We start from the raw sequence: 17102 nt of genomic DNA, 5'->3' as shown, positions 1-17102 counted from the left end.
ACTACACAGAGGGGAACTCTGAATCCTCACATAATAAGACTGCACTCGAGCTCGAGGAAGTAAAATAATTCCAACAAAATCCATAAAGCTGTTGAGCAAAATCAGATGTGGAAAATGAGTGGAAATTAGTTTCAGAATTATCATACCCCAACTTATATTGCAAAACACAAAAAGGTTTTTTTTAGATTGCGCTCCAATCAGTTCGGAAAATATATATGACATTATAGTTTGTTTATATAGCTTAATTTATGACGATCTTTTTCTTTCTATTAATCCACTATCTATCATATTTGTTTAATTCGAATATGTTAACACTCGCAAGTTTTCCTTCGGTTCAGAGACCAATCTAAAATATGCCAAAAACAATTCGTTTAATCTTCATCTTCAGTCGCAGATCAGCTAAGAACTTGGCGCTGAAATAATTCCATTTCATTTGCGTGCCATGGAGAATATTTCTGTTAAAAGATGGGGAAACGGGCGGCTTTGTGTGACGACAACTTTACAATGTGAGCAAAGCGAAACAGAAACAACAACAAAAACAACAAGAACAACAAGAACAGCAACAACAAGAAGAACGACTATGGACGGACGGAGACAGAGGCAAACATGAATAAAATTTGCTTAAAAGTGGACACAACGAGCAAATAAGCAAGAACGAGTGCAACAGCGGGGCAGGCAATGAGAGGGAACGAAATGGCACAGTACAAAACGAGTGCAGGAGAAAGAGAGAGAGAGAGAGAGAGAGAGAGAGAGAGAGAGAGATATTTGAATTGGAGACAACGCTTGGACTTTGGGATGTTTGTAAATGTAGACGTGAATGTGGCTGTGAATGTGAATGTGGATGCTTAATAAAATAATGCGACAGAAGGAACGACAACGACAATGATGATGATGGCAATGATGATGATCGAGTGAGTTGTGTGACTGTGTGTGTGCATGTGTGTGGGTAAATTTGCTTGTGTGTGGCGCGAAGTGAATTAATGGCTTAATTGAAAAATTTGTTCTCACCACAAGAGTTTCTTTGTGCGCCGTCATCGCCGTGGACAAATTGAGCGACTATCTGCAGAGTTGCCACACTGACCCGATGGCAACTCTATTTAAATATCTGTGCATGTGCGATGTTCCTATCGCTGGCATCTTTGACTTTGACACCTTTTTTGAGCATTTCGAAACGAAAGAAATTAGCATTTCTTGCTGCCCAATGAATTATTGAAGCAATCGCAGACACTCAAAAAAAGCAAATCAAAGAGAGACAGGAAAAGATGAATCTCTGCCAGAAACAAGTTTCCTTGCCAACTGGCAAGGAGCTGTCTGCCCAGTCGACATCAACGGGTTCGTCGTCTTCGTTCCACTGGGGCACTAATCAATTTCATATCAATTTGTAAATTTGCAATAATTACGATAATTAGCTGCGAGTATCTGACGATTCCGATGCCGATGCTCCGTCTGCATCTGGTACCTGTTTTGTATTCGCCTCCAAATGCATTCAAAGAATGCGTCGAGGTGATAATGAGATTTTCAATTCAATAAAACATCAGCATCCACGACGATTCCACATTCGCATTCGCATTCACGTTCGCGTTCTCGTTCGCGTTCGCGCTGACCGTTGCCAATTTTGGGCTCGCACATTGTCGCGAAATCTCTGCATGAATATTTCATTCAATTTACACTTGGCTTGGGGCTTTTTTGCTCGCCTGCTCTGTGGCCAAAAGGAGCTGGCCAAGGATCTTGCAGCAGCTAATTAAGTAATTTTTTCTTCTTGCCCTGTATTTGTCTTGGCAACTGTTGTTGATTTTGCGCCTTGGCTGCGACTTGCCCCACCTACCTACCTCTCTGTCTCCCGACCGCCCTCTCGCATTGCCTTTATGGCTGCTTAATCAACACTCTGTCCAGCTGCTGCAAACTTGGAATTGGCTAGCGGGTCTGCTGTTGACTTTTTCTTAATTGCTTCTTACAGCCGATTAAGTGCCACAGCCACAGCAATTGAGCACTGGAATTGGGTGCAATCGAGCTTGAAATTGTGGAAACTCCATTTTGCAGCAGGCCATTCTGCAAATGGCAACATAAACAAGCTGGTTCTCCACTTGCTTAAATACTGATTAAATTGATCGAAGACTTGGGCACTTTCGGCAGTGTTATTCTAGACGCAGAACTTCCGATAGCTGTCAGTAAACCTTATATCAATATCTGTTTTAAGAATTTACACATTACAGTTGAGATTCGCATCTAATAGAGCATAAACCCATGCAGAATTACCGCTTACAATTTTCAAACACTTTGAGTTTTCGTTTTCATTATATTTATAAATGCAAGCTTCACAGACAAAACTGAACAAATATATAAAAGATTTAAGAACTACATCATATAAAATCTGACAATATCTACTCTACTCTAGTCTATATAATAACACATATGCAAAACAAATAATTTCCCGAAACCTAATAAAGCATTTTCCGATTTAATTGATAAGTTCAATCTTATTTAAATCAATTCGAAAAGAAAGTTCATAGCACTTTTTTGTAACCTTTTTTTCAAATTGTTTGTCTCATTGCAGGTAAAACATCTATCCCATTCGTTTCACCCAACTCAAGTGAGTTTTAGCAAGAATGTAAGAAAATAACAAATCAATTTTAATGCAATCCCGAATTGTAATATAACTTAGATTCGTGTAATTAAATGTATGCGCATTTCGCACCCTCCCGCGTCAATTTGAGCCCCGCTCGGAAAATGGAAAAACTTCAATGGCTTGAGATAGCATAACTTGCAGGACGCTTGGCGTTGCCAACGCACTTGCGAGCGAATAAAAACCACCCCACACAAAAAATAAAAGGGAAAAAGTAACACGCACACACACGGGAAAACTTACCCCGTGGACGGGGTTGTTTTTCCGTTTTGCGCCATGCGCTTGTGAAAATGAAAATGAAAATCTACCCGAGCTGTGCGTCGGTCTGCGATTACGTTGTTTTAATGCCATTTTTAGTTTTTCATCCATATGGCCGTTCCGTGCCGTGCCGTGCCGTGCCATGCCAGACTGGCTGGCCAGCTGGAGCGGCGTTTCAGCTTATCGGCCAGGCCGGGCGACTGGTCAAGCCGGGCCAGGCCAGGCCAGGGTTGCCATCAGCTTCATCTTGGCTGCTGCGGCCTGACTCGCTTGTTGCGTTGGTTATGGTACAGTGCAGATTCCTCGGTACGGACTAATCGCAGCCCGCGCGCACACATACACGCACACACACATGACGAAGACTACTCCCGTGGGCATACAACTAAATCTGTGTATCTGTATCTAATGTGGGGACAACTCGGTGGCCATGGCCATCGAGCATATTGTATCTACAAGTAGTCGCTGCCAAAAACCGATAGCCAAATTGCAGTTGAAATGTTTTTATCGATTTAACAGCTGCGTTTCGCATAGGCGGGGGTTACGTTTGGGCTTTGACTGGGTTGGGCTTGATTTTGTCTGAACTGGGTGACTGGGTGTTTGGAGTGTGTGTTGATTGCCACAGCAAGACGAAACAGCCAAAAACTGTTGGCAAACACAGCTCCAAGCTTAGCTGGGTAGAAGTAAGGCAGGCTATCAAAATTGGATATTTATTATGGAATAAATACGGATACAAAAATAGTTTGAGATCCTATACCCTTAAAGGGGCTAAGCATTTAGACAGAATCCAAAATGTTTTCTTTAAACTGCTCGCAGCACTATTCCTTTTGAATTCATAGTATTAAAAATAGATCAACTCTTAACACTAGCATTTATTTTGGAAAATGAGTTATTTATTATTTGTATATTCAATTTCAAAGCTCTACTTTTTCTAGACCTCGATTTCGAAGGGAATGTGCGAGATTTTATAAAACATTTCAATTTATTTATTATTAAATTGTGATAATAGACATTTCACTGATTTTTTCCACATTGCTGCTACATTTTCCGTTATCCGCATTTAAATGACAATTTAATTTAATTAAATTAATTAGCGAGTGCATTTCGGGTAAATATTTTTTGCATTTGGGTTTTAGTTCTCGGCCATTTGTAATAATTAAACTAAATGGCCAGCTGACTAGGGCACTGGCTAACAAGGGAGAGGTCGGGGGAGGAGGGGGTACTGAAATTTTTTTAATTAGCGTCAACGCCATTGCCAACCGTTGCCAGCCGTCGCCTGTGGCAGCAGCGTTGGCGTCGGCGTCGGCGTCGGCGTCGACGTTGGCGTCGTTGGTGCGCTGCGGTGTTGCAACACGTGCACAAAAGCTAAAGCCGAAGGCGTGTCCAGGGGAAGCGGCGCCAGGCCCAAGCCCAAGCCGAAACCGAGGTCGAGACTGAGGCTGAGGCTGAGCCGCAGGCCTGTTGGTTAAATCCCCAATGGGATCTCCACGTTTCGGTGTCGGTTTCTGTTTCGGTTTCGGCTTCAGTTGCTGTTTTGTGGCTCTGTGAATTAACCGCGCGCAGCAACAGCGAAAACTACTTTGGCAAGGTGTCAGCTGCGCATTAGGCACACCACCCACCCATCCTCCACAACGTCCCCGGTGACCTACCTATTCCCCGAATCCCGACGAGGCCTGCTAATGGGCGTGTTTGTGCCACAGGGCGGTGCCGCTGGCAGCTCGTCATGTTGCCAACTAATTTCATGAAAGTTGACATAGAAGCACATGTGAAATCAGGCAGACGCGGGCGTTGCGGAGGGGTTGTCGGTGTAGGGTGTAGGGTAGAGGGTGAAGGTTGGGGCGGGGTGAGGCAGCTCCGCAACAATGCCCAATGGAATTGTTTCATTTGTTGTTGCTTTGTTGCTTTTGCTGTTTTGTGTGGCGTTGACTAAATTAACATTGACGTGTGCGTTGTTGTTGTTGTTGCTGCTGCCACATGTTGTTGTTGTTGCTACATGTGGCATTTGGAACAGCTCGTTGCTACGTTTCTGCGTTTTTATGTTGTTGGTAAACCAAATGAAATATTCACACATTTTCCATTTTATATTTTGACTTGTAGTTGTCGCTCCATGTTATGCGCCCCTGCCCAACCAACCCCCCGGCTATCCACTGTTTGGCTTCCTGCCGTGTTGAAGTTTTACGGCCGAATATGAATTCAACATTTTGTGTGTGCTTTTTGCGGCCACCATATAATTATCATATCATAGAGCAGAGGGCACGGGTTACACGGAATACAGTCTCGGGAGTGCAATGAGCGCGTCCTTTAAAAGGGATTTGGGGCCCAGGCTCTTCTGGCACATTAGCATAGATAGGAGCGTGTAGCGCTGTAGACGAGTTACTCGGGTTCTTTCCGCAGACTTAATGTCAATTAAATGAAACTTGAAAACAATTTCGCATCAAAAATATATTGATTAGACTTAAATACGCTTTGCAAGTTTGTTTAAGCATTCTACAGAAAACATGTTTGTTTATTTCTTGCTTCCTTGGGATGAAACTGTTTTTGCAATGCAACTAAATCAGTTACGCTTTACAATATCAAAATATCTCGGCACAAAAGTCTTTTAATAAATAAAATAATTAAACTAAAAAATAAAGAAATAAATTGAACTGAAAATAGTTCAAGGTATTTTCCTCATTTCTCTGCTGTCATCATTTCGACAGAGCAGAATCGAATTATTGAAGAAATTATGGTTTCTGATGTGCACCAAATACTTGTATATGTTTTTTGTATTTGAATATATTGAAAATATATATAAATAATAAAATATTCAATTATATAGAAGTTTATTTGATGTGAAGAGCGAATTTCAAATCTACAAAGAAACAGACATTCATCAGAATCAGCTTTATTTAAGAGAAGTAAATTTACAAAATTGAGTTTCTCCGACTACTTATATTGATTATATATTATTCTTCCATTAATATAATTGTTTCGTGTACTGATAATATCTCATTTCTATATCTATAGTTATATATGAGTCAGCATTTAGCTAGTTCGATTGAAGATTTTCTTTGGCCCAAACCAATTTACAGTTCTTCTTTTGATTTTTTTAGTTAGTGCAATTAAAATCTTGTTTGCCGTAGTGACAGCTAAAAGATACAAAGATACATTTATGAAATGCTCAGCTCAATTGTAAACTAGGCTGTGCATTTGCGCTCGTTTAGTTGCAATTTTTACACACGATTCACTTAAGCGAACACTTCAAGATGCTAAAGACACAGATACAGATACAGTTGCACTTGCAGATACTGAGACAGACGCAGATACACTTTTCGCACCGAGCGGCGTTTGTGTGAAATTTTCTTTGCTGCAGCTGATTTCTCAGTCAAGTTCAGTTTGCAATTTGTTTTTGGCGCGCATTTGATTTGCATTGTTGTTGCTGGTGTTGCTGGTGTTGCTCCCGAGGCATTTCACGCTGCGCTGCATTTTCTTTTTGTCGCTGCCAGGCGGCGGCGCCGACGCCGACGCGGGCGCGCCCGAGACGGAGCCAACGAGCCATTGCCAGACGGAAAGACGAACTGACAGGCGGAAAGACGAACGTTTCAGGAGGAGCGGCGGAAAAGGAGGACGAGGGACAGACAAAAGCCAAGTCAACTCAAGTCGTGTCACGGCAGCAGCAGCAGTCGTCGGAGAGAGGAGCTGACGAGGGGGAGCGGGGGCCTGCTACTGGGGCGGTCGCGTTTTCCATTTCGTTGAAGTGGAAAATATTTTGTAAATATTTTTGTGTGTTTTTCTTTCGCTTTTCCTCGCTTATTTTCTTTGGTTTTCGTTTTGCTGCTGCTGCTGCCTCCGCAGTTGTTATTTTTGTAAAGCTGTGAGTTTATTTTTTTTTTGTTTTGTGCCCCCCCTCCGCCAACAGCCCACACCAGCGCCCCTCGGCAACCGCTTGTTGTGTTTTGTATTTTTACAAATATTTTGTGTAATCTTTAAAGCAGACAATGATGACAGCGACGACGATGGCGGCATTTTGTGTCACATCCTGAAAAGTATTCTCCCATTTTGCTCGGATGTTGTTGTTGTTGTTGTTGTTGTTGCTGGCAAAGTATTTAAGCACGTGCGCACAGTGGAGCCAAAGCTAAGAGCATTTATATGGCCCTGGGGCGGCACGGCCGCCGGCCACATCCCTTTCGCCGAGTGAAGCTAAGTTTCTGAGTGTATTGTGTATCTGTAGCTGCTGTGTATCTGTATCTTACGCTGAAATGGACTCATATTTCGCGACAGGGCTGTTAGTCAGCAATTCTGTTTGGCCGGGTCCCGAAGTCACTGAGCCTGTCATGACATTCACTGGCTCTGGGCGACTCTTTTGCGTTTTGTTTTAGCATTTCTGCCAGTTGGCTTTGCTGGCCGGGGCTTGCTCATATTCTCTGAATAATGCGACACAGAAACGGAGAACAGAAAAAGAAAAAAAAAAAAAACAATATATAGAACAAAAGTTTTGCTCATGGCCTGTCGCTGTCAGAGAAGTGTCAGGCGGCAAGTTGAATAGGACAGGGATAGAGACAGGGCGACAGCGACAGGGCGGCAGTCGACATGCGATGCGAAATGGAAATGAAATGGTTGTGGGTGGGGGGAGGGGGAGGGGGAGTGGAAATCTCAACGATTTGAATAAGTAAATAAGCATCCATATGGATCGGGGAGTGGAGGGCACATGGCTGCAGATGACGGTGACATTGTTAATAGGGCTAAAGATGAGCGAAAATTACACTGAATAATCAAATACCCTGCAATCGGTGAGCTACCCTAGCTTATTGTTGCCCGAAATAAGTTTAGCCTGGTGGCTTAATATGAACAATGCCATGTAATCGGTAAAAGAGTACTTTAATTATCTACTGGCAATTTTTTCAATTGCTCCGTTGCCATAAACAATAACATACCCTGTCATGGGCAAAGGTCTAGTTGCCTTAGTTTTAACTGCTGCCTAATAACAAATAAAACTAAATTAGCATGTTATCGGTAAAAGACAAATTTAATTGTCTGCTGACATAAGTTACAACGGCGGCTTAAATATCATCATTAAAATTCCCTTTAATCAGCAATAAGACTTGTTTATTTTCCACTGGCAATAGCTTAAATTCCTACATTATCATATGAACTATAAAATACACCGCAATCGGTAAAGGGCTCGTTTAATTATCACTGACATTAGTTTCAATAGTTGTTTGATTATGAACAATAAAATACCCTGTAATCGGTAAAAGGTTAGTTTTTTTATCTAATAAATATGTGCTTTCCATTCATTTCCTCCTATCTGTGATTCCCCCACACACATTTCCCAATTAACTAATAAGATGTTATTGCTGCAATGACATACAGATCGTTCGATAGTTAGTTAATTGCAGGTTGTTTTCAACTAGATTAAATAATATGACAATTACGTGCGGGTTCTATGGCAGCTCCAGGCGGAGTCTTACGCTTCGCTCCGATAATCGCAGGCACTTACTGACAATTAGGCAAATACTCGTTTCTAAACAGGCCGAAATGTAACTGAATGACCTAACGTGGCTGTTTGGTGAGGGCCTAAAGACGCTCGCCGTCACGTAGACAAGGTTAATTGCTCTATTTTGGGTTAGCGTCCGTCCATTTTTACGGCCTGTACGCCTCAGGTATTCTATTCGCACCTGTGGGCCGCAGAGTTTGAGGCCTTGATTGTGTCTTACGCAATTTTATCTGCTATTTGTTTTTTTTTTTGGAAAACTATGAACAATTGCATATTTCTGCTTTGGTTCTTATGCAATCCCAACTTTCACCTCGTATCCCGCTGACTTGGTGCACTCCGTGGGAGTCCAAATGTTGTTCAAGGCAGGTTTCTAACTGTGCAACCTTTTGGCTGTCCTGGTTATTTGTAGAAATATATTTTCAGCTGCCAATCATCGTTGAAATTAAATACGATTTTATTCTATCAATAGTTTTGGTTATATTCACGAAAGCGTAACAATTTGTATGTATCTAGTACATGGCAAATATTACATATATAACAATTGGAGCACAACAAATAGATAATATCAAGAATTTAATATATTAGCAGCTTTTCTATAGAGTTTCTGTTATTTTTATTTTAGTTTTCTTTAAGTTTTTAGTTGTTAAAAATAAAACTTTTGTCTGAAAAAAGTGAAAATTAAACATTTTCTGAGCTGTATTTAATTTCAAATATTCAACAATAATCACCTTTCGACCTTTTGCATAACTCGAATTTCTAATGGCAAATTAGTTGACTGGTTCGCTCGGTAATTCCAGCACAATTTCCGAGCTGCTCATTAATTTGTTTCGTCTGCCATAAAATGGGTTATTTATGGCCCGAGCCTTCAATTTAATGTTCAACATTAGCTATAAGGCAGGCGAAATAAAGCAAAACCAACAACAACAAACTAACGAAATAAATAATAAAAAATTATGTTCACTTTCGTTTGGGCAATAAAATGAAATTTAATTAACACTTAAAAGTTGAACAAGCGAAACCGAAAACCCAAGCGAAAAACTCGCTTGCAAATTGTTGACAACATTTGAAGTAAAGTCGCTTTGTCGTTGGTCAATGGTCAAGCGGTGTTTCGGTGGTTCAGTGGTTCGCTGGTTCAGTGGTGCGCACTTGAAAACTGCACACGAAATTATAATTTTCACACGCAATCGCAACTGGGAACAGGCCAACTGGACGGCTGGACAAGTGGACAACTGGACAACTGGACAACTGGAGTTGGGGCTGCTTGGAATGGTGTTTCTTGTAGCGACTGCTGTTGTTTCTGTTTCTTTTTATATGTATTTATTTTTTGTTGGGCCCGCACTTAACAATTCAATTGTGGAACAATGTTACGAGTGAGGCAAGTTGGGGAGGCACTTAAGCTTGCTCTCTCATTAAAAGACAACAAAAACTAAACAGACGACAAGCGTTCGAGCGTTCGAGCGTTCGCATTTGCACTTAACAAGAGCAGCAACAGCAACAAAACGGCCAGTGACAAAACTCGATAAAGCTGCAACAGATCTTTGCTTATATATAGTACCAGCTACCAGCTGCCCCGTTCCCTTGCCCAACCGCCCGCTACCAATCGCCATTGCGTGCGTGAGCAGGCTGGTGCGTGCGTGCGTGAGTGCGTGTGATGTCTGGCCCTGGCTCCAACTGTGGCACCGTCTCTGGTTTTGGCCATGCGCATGCGTGCGTTGCGTTTACGCATTGCTTTTGGCTTGTAATGAAGGCATTCCTCATTACAACACTGATGGAGGACAACAACACAGCGCTGGCCATGTTGTTGCCAATCAATTTCCAATAGGCAACGGCGCAGCATTTTTCCTCCTCCTGCCAATCAACGGCAACAGATGGAGTCCAGTGTGGACAGTACAGACAGCGCACAGTCACCAACGGATCACATGGAGCCCAGCCAGCCATCCAGCCATCCAGCCATACACTTGACTGGTGCCCTGGCGCGTTATCACAACGGGGGCAGCAGGGCCAGCGAAAGATTGATCGATCGCTCGATCGACGGGCCGTGCCATGTTGCGATGGATGATTCGATATGATCGCAAATTTATGTATTGTGTACATTGTCAACATTTTAGGCATAATTACGAGCAATGGCAACAATCGTTGTCTGACTGATCGATGGCCTGCCCCCCGAAGGTGCCCCCAACTGCCACCCGACTGTCCCCCCCCCTCCGACTATTATTAGTAATGCAGCTCACTTTTAATTGCACGCACTCACATATTATTGGCCGGCTTGGATGGGCTTTGGAGTCATGTCAATTGTCCTGGGACTGCAGTAGCCAACCGGCGCAAATGTGTCAATTAGATTTATTATCAGTTCTTGTTCTTGAAGTTTCTGCCACATCGTCTACATGCTCATATTCCCAACTGGGCTGCAACGGTTGGACTCGGCGCAGGTGCTGCACACTGGGCTCATGTCCATTAGTGAATGCTAAATAGCGCCAATTAAATGTAAGAAATGCGTCTCCTGCCCGCTTAATTTAGCCAAGTGCACAGCCACATACCCTTTGTCTCTTCTGCCCCAGCGTCGCCCGCGCCCTCTTCCCCTTCCTCCGCTTCCTCTGCTTCGCCCTTTTCCAATTCCCAATTTCCAATTCAAATGCAAAACTTTATTTATGAACCGGCAATCGTCAAGCGGCTGACATTTTTATTATCAGCGGGAAGCGCGCGCGCCCAAAACCCGAGCCAGCTGTTGGCCACTTTAGCCCTTGTTGGCCAACACAGCAGACGTTCCCCTAGCCTCGCCTCCATCGATAGCCGGACTAGCCAAGCGTCGCGGACGGCCGCGTTGACAAGCTCAATTTCCAATCGCAATAAAACGCAGCACTCGAAAAAAGATAAATGTGAGAAAAATGCAGAGGCCTCGCTGCGTCCAGTTCTCAACTCCCCCTTGCCCCAGCCCAGCTTGAGCCCTGCCACTTCCGTCTTGATCGCCGTTTACCTCTTACGTTCGTTCGTCTTTATGCAACTCCGTCGCTAAATCGCGTGGGCTTATCCTCGGCACCAGACGAAACCAGACCAGACCAGGCCAGGAGAGGAACCTGCCAACGCGTCTGCTGCGTCTGCGTTTGGTCCGCTTCAAGTGCTGAAATTTATAGTGGTAATAAAATTTTATTTGCTCCTTTAGCTGATGGCACAATAAACTCTTCTGGCATTCGGCCTGCGCACGTGCTTCAACTTGCCAGTTTCTGTTTTTTATGTCCTCTTATTTAACTACTTACAAGTTGTTTGTCTCTGCTAACATTTTGGGCAATATTTCAAGGACATTTGCTTAGCGTTTATTGATAGTTAAGATAAATGTTGGGTCAACCCTAAAGATGTGTTAATTTTAAAGGAAATCAGCACTGAAATTTATTACTATTTAAAGCTAAAAATATGTTTATTATGATTGTAAAATGTGTTGCGTGTAAATAGAAAGAAGGATGGCGAATAAATTGTTTCTATATCTGACTTTGAAACTATTTTTTCTGCTTGTGAGCATAGCACCTTTCTTTGCGATTCTCATATTTGTTTTCAGAAGCACATGTATGTTTATTTATCTTTTAAATACAGTTCTGTTGTTTTGTAATTGCTGATATGCCAGTAACTCTATAGTTCGCACTATTTGCCGCTTTTACTGATTTTTTATGATTTTACCTGCGTGTTTTACCAATGTCTTACTTTATGTCACAGTTTCGACTTGTCCGTTTCTTCTACATTCTCAAGAAATTTGCCTTGCCTATTTTGTAAATATCTTACATCCATATATAAATAACAAAAATGTAATTTTTCCTAATAATAAATATTGAAAGATTTTAGTAAATATACATATGCATTAATCCACTAATTATTATTAAGCAGGCTTGCTTTCAAAAAAACCCTTCCCATTCAGATAAGTTATACCCCTTCATATCTGCCAGAGCAAGTGCTCAACAAAGAGTTAACGTACTAATCCGTAATCGTGGAGGATCTTTCCCAAAGCTCTGTATTAGTTAGCCAAGCCAATTATTTATTATTTAAATAAAATGCTAAACAGCAACTTAAGCAACTAGCGCAGCCGAGCAGAACGCATTCAGTTTGGCTTAATTGAGAGACCTCCGTGTACGTCTCAAGTCCCCTCTCTCGTAACTCTCACTAACTACCTTTTGTGAGTAAACCGTTACCTTGATTCATGGCAGCCCTCTCTCTGTCTCTCTGTCTCACTCTAACTGTCTAAAGATGCCGACAACAACAACAACTATAACAGCAGCAGCAAATAACAAAGGCAAACGTTGACGGGCGACGCCTTCGCATGGCCGCTATGCAAAACTATGAAGAAGAGGCAGCGACGGCGACGGCGACACCGACACCGACACCGACGCAATCGTAAATCAAAATGGCTGCAGCTGATGGCTGAAGAATGAAATCATTCATTTTCATTCCATTCCATCATGAGAGAGCGCATGCGTGTGAGTGAATCGGTTTCGGCATCGTGTTGATGCCTGTGTCTGCACGTGCTTACATGCATGTGTGTGTGTGTGTGTGTGCTGATTAACTGCATTGCTGAGCTCTTGTTATTGTTGTTGTTTGTCGCCTTTGATGGATTGGCTGCCATATGTGTGCTGCATTAGGCTGCTGCTGTTCTTGTTGTTGTCGTTGTTGTTCGTTTGTTCAGGTCTCAAATCAGCTGTAGGGGGGCTACCGTTGTCGTTGACAACTTAAACAGGTAACGGGACTGCCCATATGCCATGCGCAATCACGTTTAGTTGTGTGAGTGGGTTTGTGTGTGCGAAAGTGGGCTGGGCTTGAAACTATGGTTGCTGTCTTGGCTAATTGCATGAGTGATTGCACAGTGGTTAGCAGCTTGTAAAAACTGCTGATAACTTTTGAAAGGATTAGTAAGATATTATTAAATAAAAATAAACCAAGCCAAAAGCCAGACATATTGGTCTACGCTGTGTGTATTTAGCATAGGTGTCATGCATGTGCACTCCGAACTCTGGAAAAGTATCTCATAAATAACTTCTGTATAAAGTCTACTATACATTTGTATATTACTTTATTGAATTTCTTTATGTAAACTAATTTCGGTATCGAAGTACACAGTAAATGTTACTTTCCATCAAAATGCACAGAGTATATTGAATTCTTTCACTCAGATTGCAGTTATCACTCAGACTCAGTTATCAGTAATTAAAATAATTGACTGATAATATTAATTCTTAAATTAATTTGATGTGTTGGCATCCTCTTCTCGCGCTATATTAACATTGCACTCAGCTGACTGTCACCCGCCACATTTCATTCATAATATGAAAGAGGGCGCCACCTGTCAGTCAACTAAAAGCGACATCTGTCAATATTGGCCTAAGCAGCTACACCGTACGACCGCTAGAGGGCAGAAACCAACATGCCTAAGAGTATGCAATAGAAAATGCGCACGCGAATCGCATTTGTGTTGCTTACGCAAATGGCTTAATATTTAATAAAGAATTTATTTTGATATGATATAAATTGGATAATGAGTCCAATTGAATTTCAATACAATCATTTCTTTCAATCCAAATTGTAGATCAAGAAATAATTACAGTTTTTCTGGGCATTTTTATTCTCTGTAGCAAATATTTTATTGCAAATCAAATTTTAACATTTGTTCGCCTGAATAAATCACATCAGACAAACATAAATCATAAAGTAAACACACACACACACACACACTCACACCCACTTACGGTATAACAATAAGTGGCATAGTACAGCAACAACAACAACAACAATCTCCACACAAAACACACATCAGACATTATTATCATCTCGCTTGTGCTTGACTGAGTTTCTTCGCCCCAAGCCCCAGGCCCGCGCTTCCATCGCGTCAAACCGTCACGGCCAAGGCTGCCGTGTCCCCTCCGCCTGCTCCCCATCCTCCCGAAGCACATGTCTGATAACCACCTATATATATATATCGTACACTCGCTTATGGGCAGCTCTATAGGCAGAGCGAGCCACCGATTTGGCCGTATCCGTTCGTAGTTGGTTGGCTGTTTGCCCTTTGCGCGCCCTGCGCAGCTTCCTTCCGCCCGGCATTGTCCTTGCGCGCCGAGCGCGTCCTCCTCGGCCACCGTCAGCGGGAAATGTGTAATTGAAAGGGAAGCTTTGGCTTTGGCGGCTGCGGCGCAAGAAATTATTTCGTTAACAAAAGCGAAACAGCGGAGAATGGGCGAATGGCAGAATGAACGGTTAGCAGAAGGAGCAACAGAAGCAGACAATACAAATACATTCGCCGGGGAATGTCGGTACTCAAGCGAGGGGGAAGGGGGGACAGAAATATGCAAGCATCGCTTGTCGCTAAAATATTTTAAAGTTTTACCGTTTTCTCTCCCGTTTTGCGTTTCGGCCATTTCGCAAAGTTGCAAAAGTTTCATTTCCGACAACAAGTTACCGTTAGTTAGTTTTTCGGCAGGGCTGTCACCACCATCAGCATAGGAGGAAGAGCGAGCGGGAAAGAGAGAGAGAGAGAGAGAGAGAGAGAGAGAGAGAGAGCAAGCTGCATGCATATATGCATGGCATGTAACGTGTGTCTCTGTCTATCTATCTGCCTGCCTGCCGTCTGTATGTGTGTGCGTGTGTGTGTGTGTGTGTGTTTGTCTGTCTCTGTCTGTCTGCATTGTTCGAGTTTTGATTTATGAGGTCAGAGACTCGTGATAATGAGCCAGGAAATTAAATCACTTTGACCGGAAGGATGTCAGGTCAAAGGGGGGATAACACAATTGATTTCATATTCATAAATTCAACGAATGTTGCCAGCTTGTCAGCCAGCCAATGAATGACATTACAGTTAGACTGCCGAAAGAATTGTCAATAGCTCTAAAAAGCTTATAAACACGAATACAAAAATCTAGTAAAATCTTACTGTTTTTTTTACTGTTTTTCTCTGGACCTTAATTTAATTTTTTTTAAAACCCTTTTTAATATATAGTAAACACTGATATGAAAGCGCTTTCCAACACTGCCAGAACTTTATCTTGAATTTAACAGTTTTCTGTCAGTAAAACTTAGTTGGTTTTAAAGATCTAAACTCAACTGTATTTTTGATTTATGTTTAGATTAAATGTATATAGGTATAGTCTATACAAATTTGTTTAATAATAAAATGTCGCATTAATTTCGATATTCAAATTACTTTCATGAGCGCATTGCATTTTGTCTCGACCATCTCTCTCTTTCCCTCTCTCCCTCTGTCCCGCCCTGGGACAGCTTTCGCTCCAACTCTATTTATCTCTTTTGATGTCCCGCTCTTACTCGATTCAGATAGCTCCGATCTTTTTCAAGAACTTGCCAAAGCGTGGCATAAACAATTTATCAGAGGGCAGAGCCCAATGAGCGCATAGCACATGTTTTTCCAAGCTCAAAGCACATGTTTCTGACAAGTTTCGAGCGGCACTTTGAATAGAAACCTTGTGCGAAGAACAACGAGTAAATCGAACACTTAAACAACAATTCTTTCATTTGTTTATTTGCAGAGTTTCAAAATCAAAATTGAAAATACCAACTAGAGGTTAAGGCTACTTAAGGATTTAGGCAACAGCAATTACAACACCAACGGATTTTCTACCAAATTAAGAGGAGGCAAGGAGCCTACACAGCAAACAGAGGAACAGAGGAACAGCAGAACGCGAATCAAGTTATACCTCACACAAAAAGCGCACCCCTTACACACACACACACACACACCCACACACATCTAGACAACTAAGTTTAAGGCGCAACTGTACATTGTACTTAAGTGTTCAAAGGATATTTAGGTGAGTCCTTGGCATAGCTCTGGTTAAAATATTCGACTTATGAATGCCCTTGCAGTTTACTTTGTATATAGGAAAGTAGCTAAAAGCACACGGAGTCGAGTCACAGTCACTAGCAACTAAGTAACCAGGCGCTATCCACAGTAAAATTAACAGTAACAGTAACAGTAACAGTAACGGAAACGGTAACGGAAACGGAATCGGTAGGAGTAACTGCGTAAGTAACAGTTAAAGGAACGGTAACAGTCAGGAGACAAGGAGAAGAACAAAAATGACGATGAGTACAAATAACTGCGAAAGCATGACGTCATATTTCACAAACTCGTATATGGGAGCGGACATGCACCATGGCCACTATCCGGGCAACGGCGTCACCGATCTCGATGCGCAGCAGATGCATCACTATAGCCAGAATCCAAATCAGCAGGGCAACATGCCCTACCCGCGCTTCCCGCCCTATGACCGTATGCCCTACTACAATGGCCAGGGCATGGACCAGCAGCAGCAGCAGCACCAGGGCTACTCGCGCCCCGACAGCCCCTCCAGCCAGGTGGGTGGCGTGATGCCGCAGGCGCAAACAAATGGCCAGCTGGTGTCCGTTGCCCAACAACAGCAGCAGACACAGCAGCAGCAACAGGCGCAAACACAGCAACAGCAGGCGCAGCAGGCGCCGCTGCAGCAGCAGCAGCATCCTCAGGTGACGCAACAGGTGACACATCCGCAGCAGCAACAGCCCGTGGTCTATGCCAGCTGCAAGCTGCAGGCGGCCGTTGGCGGCCTGGGCATGGTGCAAGAGGGAGGCTCCCCGCCGCTGGTCGACCAAATGGGCGGGCATCACATGAATGCACAGATGACACTGCCCCATCACATGGGTCATCCGCAGGCACAGGTAAGCTAATGGGCTCATTAGAGGTATAGAGGGTAATTCGTTCACACACCCAAAACATATAACATCCTA

General features: G+C 42.8%; 1 protein-coding gene across 3 annotated transcripts in view; it reads left to right on the top strand.

Annotated features, from left to right (window-relative positions):
* The window catches only part of Antp (homeotic protein antennapedia), a 122225-nt gene that overhangs the window by 90934 nt on the left and 14189 nt on the right, over window positions 1-17102 (top strand). For all 3 annotated transcript variants that reach the window (XM_015171984.3, XM_002053474.4, XM_070207036.1), the window contains 2 exons: window positions 15866-16147; window positions 16203-17033. In XM_015171984.3, the coding sequence (XP_015027470.1) occupies window positions 16416-17033 (618 nt within the window). In that variant the 5' untranslated portion in view covers window positions 15866-16147; window positions 16203-16415. The remainder of the gene's footprint in view (window positions 1-15865; window positions 16148-16202; window positions 17034-17102) is intronic.

The sequence above is a fragment of the Drosophila virilis genome, chromosome 2, assembly GCF_030788295.1.
Source record: "Drosophila virilis strain 15010-1051.87 chromosome 2, Dvir_AGI_RSII-ME, whole genome shotgun sequence".
In the NCBI taxonomy this organism is placed as follows: domain Eukaryota; kingdom Metazoa; phylum Arthropoda; class Insecta; order Diptera; family Drosophilidae; genus Drosophila; species Drosophila virilis.
The sequence above is the reverse complement of the archived record's forward strand: the minus strand, read 5'-3'. Positions and strand labels throughout refer to the sequence as shown.